Source organism: Microtus oregoni, unplaced genomic scaffold, assembly GCF_018167655.1.
Source record: "Microtus oregoni isolate MIOR12 unplaced genomic scaffold, Mior012 000042F_ref0000377, whole genome shotgun sequence".
NCBI classification, from domain to species: Eukaryota; Metazoa; Chordata; class Mammalia; order Rodentia; family Cricetidae; genus Microtus; species Microtus oregoni.
In genome coordinates this window covers 18,155,710-18,166,268 of record NW_024543209.1, presented here as the reverse complement: position 1 = coordinate 18,166,268, position 10,559 = coordinate 18,155,710, and the positions used below count along the sequence as shown (strand labels likewise).

The window sequence follows — 10,559 nt, the reverse complement described above, 5'->3', positions numbered from 1 at the left end:
CCCCCGAGCTCCCCGTCCCAGGCTGGCGCCGTGGGCCAGAAACTCACCCCAATGCTGGGTCTCCTGGCGCCGAAAGATCAGGCCTCCGTGCTGGTTGGGCAGCTCGCAGACAAAGCGCCTACCCCGCTTGGTGCAGGCAGGCCACAGAAACAAAGGAACTGCTGCCCGCCCGGGAGCCCCGGGTACTCGGACCCAGCGCCCAGATAGGCTGCGCTGGGCGATGCCACGCGCCAAAAGAGGGTAGTGGGGGCGAAGTGGGGAGGGCTCTGGACGGAAGCTGGGTGGGCCAGGAAGAAAGAGGCAGCACCCGGGGAGTAGAGGCCCTGCAGAGAGCCCAAGCAGGACAGGGGGCCAAGAAACCCCCGAGCTCCCCGTCCCAGGCTGGCGCCGTGGGCCAGAAACTCACCCCAATGCCTGATCTTATGTTTTTTATTTTACTTCTTCTTTTTCTCTATTTTTACCTTATTCGTACTTTGTGTATATATTATGCCTCCAATTTAGTGTTTTTAGGGCATTGATGATTGCACAAACAAGTGGGACTCTGCATCTATATCTGCTTCTAGTGCCTTCTCTCAGGCTCTTTTCTTTCTGTTTGTTTCATTCAATTTATATGTTAGTTTTTCTTTTACCATATTATATTACTTTCCATTAGAAGCCTAGTTGTTTTCCGAAGAGAGACAGAGATGGTAGACCTGGTTCTGAGTGGAAGTAAGGAGGAACTGGGAGGAGTATTGGGGGGGGGCAGAAATCAGGACATATATGAAAAGAATCTGTTTCAATAAAAAGAAAAATATAAAAAGAGAGAAGTGGTTTAGAAACTCATTCAAATATTACTAGGGCATTCTAAAATAAGATCATGTAGATTTTTCAATGATGAAGAAAGAATATGGAACACTTGGGGACATCAGCAGACCATGAAGGAGTCCTCTGATGGTGGGAGCTTTTAACAGAACAGATGTCGCCTGCCTGAACAGGCCACGTTATGTAACTAGAGATACAATATCCAATGAGACACTTGTGAATTTCTTACTGTCAGGCAAACCACTGTTTTGGGTGAATGCTGGAGCCAAATGAGTGTTAACTCATAATTCTGATATACACAGGGAATAGTTAGCCATGGTGCTTGAGTGAGGATACAGAACTCTAAACAGAAATAGGTTTTATACTTATCCCAGATGTAGAAATTATACGAACCAGAGTTGGTATCTACTGTACATTATCTCCATATAAAGAAGCTGTGCTGTGATAAGTGTGTAGTGCAAAGAGGCGTTGCATAGATAGAGAATATTGTTTAAAAGAGTGACTATAAGTTAAGCACACATTTTTGGGGGACATGAGATCTGGTGTGAGTAGGCATTGTTCGTGTGACCCTTTGACCCAGATAAGTACTGTCAATAGGGAGGCAGTGGCCATAGGGCCTTCCTGGAGCAAACAGCTAGACCAGGCAAGTGTGAAAACTCCTCTATCCTTCTTAACCAATGGCTAGGATAATTGGTGAGAGTTGCTCCGCTAGCTGCTTGGATCCATGGTCCTGCAGAAACGCCACAGGATGAGAAGGAAATGGACTAATGAGGAATGAGCGTGCATTACTGAAAGCTAAATAACATAGCATCCCTCACCCACACACTGTACCCAGGATGCTCTTTGGAAGAAACTGGAACAAACTGTGAGATCATTTCTTGTTTTGTGTCAGATTTCTTTAGACTCAGAATACGATTATCAATTTGCATTTGTTTGAAACAAACAACAGTGCCCCTTTAGAGATTGTCTTCATGCACTGAAAAACATTGCATTCATAATATTAATATCCAGTATCAAATCAATCAATATGGAAATCCAATTACAGGAACAGAAAAGATAGCAGACATGGTAGGAAAAAGCATTCCCACAAGGCATAAGCTTATTGAAAGACTCTAGTTGAGAGTAATTGACTTATTAAGCAGTATCAACTAGAGAGGTCCTTATGGCCCATCACACCACGCAGTCTGTTGCCCTTGCTCCTGGATCATACCAAAACTGAAAGGTTAGATTAATACTAGAGATACCACATAACTCTGAAGAAAAACGGGGAGACTAAGCAGAAGGTCCCATGATGCTGTCTAAATTTCATGATGCCAGACAACATGAAGCTTGTTACTGGGATCAAGTATGTCAAAGAATCTAATGCACCTTTTGTTAACACAATTCATTCAAGATGAATTCAAATTTGGATGATAAATTTGTTCAATGTGATAAAACTCTTGGGTGAAGGGTCAACTACATTTTGATTGTATTTAAACCTAGGTCTACAGAGGGAACTAATGTTTTCTTCAGCCACAATGATGGCTGCAAATCTGACAGAGATGCCCTCGATTCCAACAGGGAAGCTTTAACAGTTGCTTCACTAAAAGGATATAATGTCCCCCATTAAACTATCTTTTACCAAAGACAAACAAACAAATAAAAATGAGCAGTGGTGGCACTTTAATCCCAGCACTCAGGAGGCAGAGGCAGACAGATCTCTGTGAGTTCGAGGCCAGCCTGGTCTACACAAATTAGTTCTAGGACAGGTTTCAAAGTTACAGAGAAACCCTGTCTCAAACAAACAAACAAACAAACAAATAAACAAATAAGAAGTCGTATAAATGTGTCTTTGCAACTATATATTACTTCTAGTTTCAGTCTAGGGTATAGAGCTAATTTTTTTATAGTATTCCGTTGATATTAACAAAGCCTTTTAAATGTTAAACTTAAAAATAAGTGACTTTTGCCTGGTGTTCAAATGCTAGGAAACTGATGAAATAAATATATCATACCACTGAGGATCTGAGAAAATTACAGAGGTGGCATAGCTGTATGAGAATCAAAAGAAAAAGTCCAAGAGTTAAGGCACCGTAATTCTCCTTGTGTTGACCTTTAATATAATTTCTTCTTCAGCCATGGCTAAGAAATAAGCAAAGGAATGTACATATAACTAGGTCTCTGGCCATGGCCATGAGGCCTTTACAATTCCCTAAGGGAGTAGAGTCACAGGAATCTCACTGAGATTCTGGATACTCTTCCCCCAATTCCCCAGCAGTGTGTGGCCTGAAGGTGATGTGGTTAAGTATATAAGATGTGGAAACTTAATTGAACAGAAGCCTCCTCCTTGGGTATCCACGCTGCAGGGAGACATTTCAGAGATGCATCTGTCTTTGACTCAGCAATGTTGCTTCTGTAAGTATTGCTTTTACTCATGTTCCTTGAGATAAGATTAAGAAGTGCATTATTTTACCAAGCTTAGTTTAAACATCCTATGCTTTCTTTGACCTGAGTTAGGAAACGGTAGAGTTTCTTATGCCAAGGGTGTGGAAAATGAGAATGTTTCTGTGGCACTTCCATTACAAAGCACGGGATGAACAAAAATGTAAAATTGAAGAAATAAAGACATTTGTTAAAATGAGAATACAAGAGTCTATGGGTGGTAATATTTCTGGGGTCACCTCCACGTGTTGCTATATAGGAATGAATCAAAAGAGCTTTTCAGTGGAGAAGACTGATTTAGACAAGCCTAACAGATATGCAGACCACACAGCTTTGAAAATTTCATTCTGCCAAAATACCACTTCAAAAGAAAAACATGTAAGGATTAAGTATTTGTCTCTAGAGTCTTCATGGCATTTTTAAGTATTAGTAATAATGATAAGATGGATGTTACAATATCTTAGGCTGTGATAGTCCTACCGATAATACATATAATGAATACTTATAGGCATGTTTTATAGAGAGATATATGTTGTACACAAATAAATTTGGGAAATTGCTATGAATTTTTAAACTTTAACATATGTGATATAAATTATTTGATGATATCTTATTTTTAGCAAGATTTTGAAGATTGATTTATATGCTTCATGATTCTTGGCTTATAAAGGATTTTTTTTAGTATTTCTGTTTAGGGGTTTTACTATGCATGAATCTTTACCAATTCCCTATTTTTATGTTGCAAATTTCCAGCTGCAGTTATCAAAAGTTATGTGAACATTAGGGTCTTAAACTCACATTTTGAATTAGAAATCTTTCAGGTTAATGTGACTAATGAAGATAGACTTAAATTTCATACATATATACATACAAACCTGTTCATCCTTTTGAAAGTACAAATTATTAATATGTTACAACTATGTATCAGTCAATATAATTAAAAGTGAACCGATGATGATAACGAAATCATCAGTTAGCATTGTCACAAACTAAAAAGGTTTGCGCTACACAGAACAGGGAAAAGTAGCCACAACTGACTCCTAGGCGATCTACAAGCAATGTGTCACTCTTTCTATGTAAGGCAAATAACTTCAGATAGCCTTCAACTTCAGGAGGCTCAGGACTACAAAGTCACACAATGAGAGTTCACAGATATGTAGGGTATGCAAAGATGCACAGTGAGCGTTCAGAGCTGTGCAAGGTGTGATAAGTAAAATGGAAAGTCCACAATGCACTTGTTCTGTCTCCACATACTGGTCCTAGGACAATGGACAATCAGGCAACTTTGTACACCATCTTTTAATAATAAAATGTAATCATAGTTATGAAGGTCCAGAATACTCAGAAAGTTATTGTAGACATCAGATTCAGAGGAAATAAGCTGAAGGTTTTGACGAAGCAACAAAGCTATAACATGACTGTGGGTGGGAGAGAAAATTCATACTATGACATTGTAGTCATGGCAGAGCTGCCTTCCTCCTCCTTGTCAGCAATGCTAGCACCATGTCTTTATTTAAATCAGACAAACAAAATGAACGAAACCATGAACTACACCCTCCTTGACACAACAGTGCCCAAAATTTTTCTACTTGACACTGAATTAAAAAGGACAAACAACTGAGAATTTCACACTGAAAAACAACCAGAAACCCCAAGACATTAATCTACTTAAAGAGAAGGACTAGCTCACCCTAGTTCAGCTTTAAGTTAAGGTAAAAATGTTTGGAAAAATAGAAAAGCATTCTTAAAAGTAACAGAAGATGCAAGATAGTCATCCATTTTCTTTTCAAGCTACACACCTGTGCAGATATAATTACTTAGTTGAATATATACCACAGAAGAGGCTATTCCTCCACCCAGACAAGAAGTACCGATTTATGTCAAGGAAGACACCGGGAGCATCTTCTGCTTGCCCAGACAGGGTGACTCTTGATAACCTCATAGGAAGAGACCTCAGAGTGATCTTCTTCTTTAACAGGGACACTGCTCTTGCTGCTGGTGTCCATGGTCCAAGGGGCGAATAAGACCTCTTCTGTGAATGTTACAGTGTGGAATATCTCCTACCACTCACCCACAGGGAACATGTTGAATTGGGCAATCAAGTTAAGCCAGGATATGAATCACCTAATTTCAGAACTGTCTACTTACGTTGTAAGTATCCTTGCTGATCTCTGAAGTCTTTACATTGTGTTTTTCATAGCAGAAATCAGAAAAGCATCATGGGCTGATCTCAACATAATATACCTTCACAGGGATAACCTTAAGCTACTGAAATGTGAAGTAGAAGAACAGCACAGTTTGATAAAATGTAAAATGCTTGATAAGAATACAATGATTTTTTTCTCAATATTTTAACTTTTCCTTCAACTTCCTCTTCTAGTACAAAACTCATGAGTATAAAACTGTGTTTTCTATTCTTTTGTATAGGAGACATATGTCCTTTAATGTTTTTCATTTAGGACACAATAAATTTCCAATAAAGGAGAACTGTTTCACAATGAATTTAGGTGGTTGACTAGAAATTAAAAGACTAAAAATAGTTGATGAAGAAGAAAAATAAGCAAGTAACATCAGAAACCCACAAATGCTAAGAACTATCCTAGAATGAATTTCAAGACCTGAGCTTAAGATGGCGGGTCTAGTTTAGAGTTGAAGGTAGATCTCCTACTCATGGTCATGGTGAAGCTATTTGAAGGCAATATGCCATCTATCTGAGAGTAGTTAAACAGGTGACCATAGATGAGGTTTTAGTGCCTGCTTGCCACATAGTAATGTTTAGAAAAGATAAGAGTAACAAGAAGGGAAGGAGATTGAGAGATTAGAGAACCAGAAAATCAAAAAAGAGACTATAATTAAAATGAAAATAAGTCAATAAAAAGTTACTTGCCTCATTCCTTATTTTTATTTCAAGGTCATTTAATTTTAAAACATTAATGCCCAAGTCATTGGTTCATTTACTCAACTTAGAAATGACAACTAATTGAACGTTTCATCATTTCAGAATAAATTTTATGCCCAAGGCCGTGGATTTAACAAGAGGATCATCAGATGCCACACTTCTTCCCTCTCTAGACCAAAAAACAAGGAGCAAGCACAAAATATTGAAGTGAGTTCTCAGCCTTGGTTTGCTACCAAAACAACTGAAGCAGTACACTGGCTTTCCCATGCACTTTTATTACTTACATTATATGACAGTATAATAGTATATGGCAATCATGTAGAAAAAATAAAAATTAGAAAAGGAATGACAAATCAAAAAAAAAACCAATCCCATTGGAAAAAATTACATGAAGTCATTGTTAAGTAATATTATAGCAGATCTATACACTATCCATTCAGAACACCCATTTTACTAATGCCTTGCACCTGATATTGCACTTAGTGATTTGTATTAAGTGTGAGCCAACTCTGAGTTCATGGTTAAAGATGTATGGAGGGGGAGGGAAATGGGAGGCGGTGGTGGGGAAGAGGCAGAAATCTTTAATAGATAGATAGATAGATAGATAGATAGATAGATAGATAGATGGATGAATGTATGGATGTATCTGCAAATGAAGCACTAATGGCAGTGGGTTCCTCATATGCTACATGGGTTCCTGTGTTGGCAGACTTTAACATTACTGAACACTTTATCATCTATTCTTGGCCTTTATGTCTTCCCTGGATCTACTTCTATTTCTTTGCATAACTTCCCTCTCCTCTCTGACCTCCCTACCCTTCCCTATGCCATAACTGTAAGTCTAGAGGTCACTTGAGGAAAGGGGTCGTGTAAAATGCAGTCTGATGCTCCTCAAGATAAAACAAGCTGCTCTTGGGATGAGTTTGTGTGCAGTGCTGACTCTACTTATGTTTGTTGTCTCTCACTTCTGATTCCCTTCTGTGAAGCAAATGATTTACAGTGAACATTATCACAAATCCAAAATTTCCCCAAGATAAATTGCACCTTCGTCATTTTTCTTAGTGTTACCAGCATTTTGTATGTCTATATTTTTGTTCATTACTTATAATGATATTAATAACACAATAAGAGAAAGAGGAAAGTCAAGGAAGAAATGACATTGCTAAGAGTTATTACTTGGCTAGAAACTTCATAAAACACTCCTCTGATATTTCTGAATTTAACTTTGTCAAAATTCTATAGCATGAGGACATTGGCTACAGTTGAAGCTTAATAAAATCTCTACCAAAAGAATGTTCTAAATAAGCCTATGAATGACCAAGGAAGAGCCCATTTCAGCTACTAGAGCATCAACTGCCTGTCTCTATCTAACTCAACTGCGTTTCCTTTGTTCTGATGAGATTGTTCAATTGTGCTTGCTTAGTCTGAAGTCCTACTGACGCTGGCGCGCACTCTATTGCAAGCCTGGGTCGATGCGCTGCACCACCTGTGGGCGGAAATGGCTGACAAACTGGGCTGCACTCCTCCCATCCTCACGAAAGCCTTGGAGATAAAGACTATAAACAGAAATCTCCTCGAGTCCATGAAAAAGATCGCCTGCAAGGTGAGCAGCTTCTAAAGTTCTTCGTCTTTTTCACACATGAATGAGGTAACCTGTATAATGACAAATGAATTTTCAAACACTTCCCTTTGCTGCAATGAAACCGGGGTATGCAGTTAAGTCAGTATCCTCACTACTACTCACAATGCCAACCTTCTCAAAGGCACTCCATCAGCCGCTCAAATCTCGGGGATCTCAGAAGAGAACAGTTGTTCCTCGCAGTTATTTGGAAAGTACCTTTCTAGACCAAAAGACAGATGTGTAACTGTGGCAGCAGTTCGTATTACTGTCAATGCTCAACTTGCTATATCTTAGGCACCAATTCCAAATTCTCAGGGTCCCTATGGATTTGTACACATACACTCTAGGGGGTATTTATTTAGTAGAAAGGAAGAAAAGAATGAGAGGGTGGTGTCTGAATCTATAAAACACATAAACATGTCAGGGACATTCGAAGAAATATAAATTTCAATAACTGACAAAATTTATTCTACCCCTCCATGATCCTTGATATCATATTACTAGCTCCCCATCTGTCTGCGCCTGTGCTGTGTGAGAGTTGGTCCTGGGGTGCTGACGAATTAGGTCGGCACAATAAATAACTAGACCAGCTCAAGAACAACAGTTATATTTTCAATAGTTGAAAAGGGGAAACCCACGCTACAAGAGTGGGAGGTCCAAAATCCAATAGATCCAGCGAGCTCCGCGCAGAGAGAAAGCAGTGCACCTGGATCTCCCAGTATTTCTACTTGGGCCCCAGGTAGCCACACCCTAATTGGATGTGATTGGTTGATAGTTTCCCCATCATTGGGGAGACACAAGACAAGCGGCTCTATTCACCCCAGAAAGGGCACCCATGGCAGAACAAAGTCACAACTACAATGAAGTCCAATTTGGTGAAACAATGAATATTTTATTAGTGGTCTACCAAGTTGAGTTACTGAAAAGAGAATGGGCGACTTAAAAGCAGCAGGATCACAGAAAAGTCCCAGCCCCAATCCCCAACACAGGTGACCACCATGAAAGTTGAAACTGTAGCCTCTCTGCAAAACTTGCAATGCGCTCAAGGGGTCTGAGAGACCTTCTCCCTCAAATTCAGCAGGGCAGCATCTACACGGCTAGAAGTTGTTTATTGAGTCTCTAAAGATGGGTAGAGCCTTGAGAATCTTTAAAGAATGTACTCCCCAACATGAAATTGTGGATTTTTCTTTTGAGTCTTTTGAAACTGCCACTTTGTTTTGGGGAAAGTTTTTCAATTGGGAACCAGATTTACAACACCCCAAATAAACAAACTTCAGGGGACATCAATTTCATGCCACACAATATATCAATCGGTCCCATTTCTAGTTTTAAATGACTAGCATATTTTAAGTCCTCTCCCACATAGATGAAAATGCATGGGTTTGACTGAATGTTACAATATTAACTTCTCATAAAACTGAATTTAACATGTAGAAGAAATAGGATCCCAAATCTCATCTATAATTAATGCTTAACTATTATTTTCATAACTAGGCTAAATTTGCTCTTGGAGGAAATGTGAATGCCCCACTCTGGTCTGAATTGGAACATTTGCAGTCGCCCTATAGAGACACTAGATATTTTGCCTTTTATAACTTGTTTCGCTGCTTGGGAAGTGACTCCAATGACGTGGAAATGTATCTGAAGCTCCTGAAGTGCCGAATGCTCAAAAGCCGCTGCTGAGACCACATCTTTTCCTTCTGCCTCAGTGATGGTCCTCAAAGAAGCACTCATGCAAAGCTTCTTTTACATATTTATATGTTAAACCTGTGCTTGCATGTAATTGGTCTGTTCTTTAGAAATTAAAGCTGAAATGTCTAACCAAGTTAGTGAAGATACCTTTTGTTTAATTCAAAGCCTACTAAAAATATTGCTGAATTATTGTAAAAAAAAAAAAAAAAAAAAAAAACCTCAGAAGATATAACCTTAGAATCACAAAATGTTACCTGAGTGAATCGGTGAAAATCAAAGAATGATATTGCTATTCATTAGTCCAGCCAAATCTCATAAACATGGAGATCTTGGCCTACATTATGAAAGCCAGCCACTCTCTATCCCCCGCCACTTGAGGAACATCCACAGATAATAGTATTACAGTGCAACTGGACTGTCTCTAAGCACTGTGACTTTTTCAAAAAGTCTGAAACATGAGGATATAAACATGAAGTGTCCCTAGGCTTCATTGCAACTGTCTTTAACCACGATCCTCTGAATTCTCATCTTTTTTCACCAACTTAGATGTAAAGCATACGCTCTCCTCACTCTTGGTGTAAAGAGGGTTCTTAGGGACAATTTCAACTTTATCTCATCTCTTGTATTCCTGTCATTCTCAGGTGGTTGAAGTCACAGAGTTAGAAAGACAAATATGATCCATTCTTCAATGTTTCTGTTCCCTCCTTCTTCCAGATTTTGTCTTCTGCTTTTATTGTTTTAGATCCTCTCTATCCAGCTCAGATCATCAAATATTATATGGTTGTCAGGTTGTTATATGATGTATACCATAGGTTTTGCAGATTTCTAGACAATGGGAACTAATTCAAAATTTTCATACACATTAAGTTAGATTGAAATTCAAGTAAAAATAGGATTTGATTTAAAAGATACCCTTAGAATACTAACCATTGTGAAAACCTGAGTCTACTTAAATTTTAAATTGTAATAACAAATTCTATCATTCATTCTCCAGCCATACCCATTACTATTTATTTCATTTCATGAAAATGTTCATCACATTAGAAGTATGCTTTACTTTCACCTATTGATTGGATACAATCCAGAGACAAATAGAACTCAGAAAATCTGAAAGTCAGAATTTAA

At 38.7% G+C, this 10,559-nt stretch overlaps 1 protein-coding gene across 1 annotated transcript; it reads left to right on the top strand.

The window, feature by feature from the left end:
- Positions 1-3,161: 3,161 nt before the first annotated feature.
- LOC121433930 (prolactin-4A1-like) lies at positions 3,162-9,425 on the top strand. Its single transcript, XM_041632613.1, has 5 exons — positions 3,162-3,195; positions 5,201-5,373; positions 6,224-6,328; positions 7,545-7,724; positions 9,237-9,425. The coding sequence occupies exons 1-5, from the start codon at positions 3,162-3,164 to the stop codon at positions 9,423-9,425; spliced, it is 681 nt and encodes a 226-aa protein (XP_041488547.1).
- Positions 9,426-10,559: the final 1,134 nt, after the last annotated feature.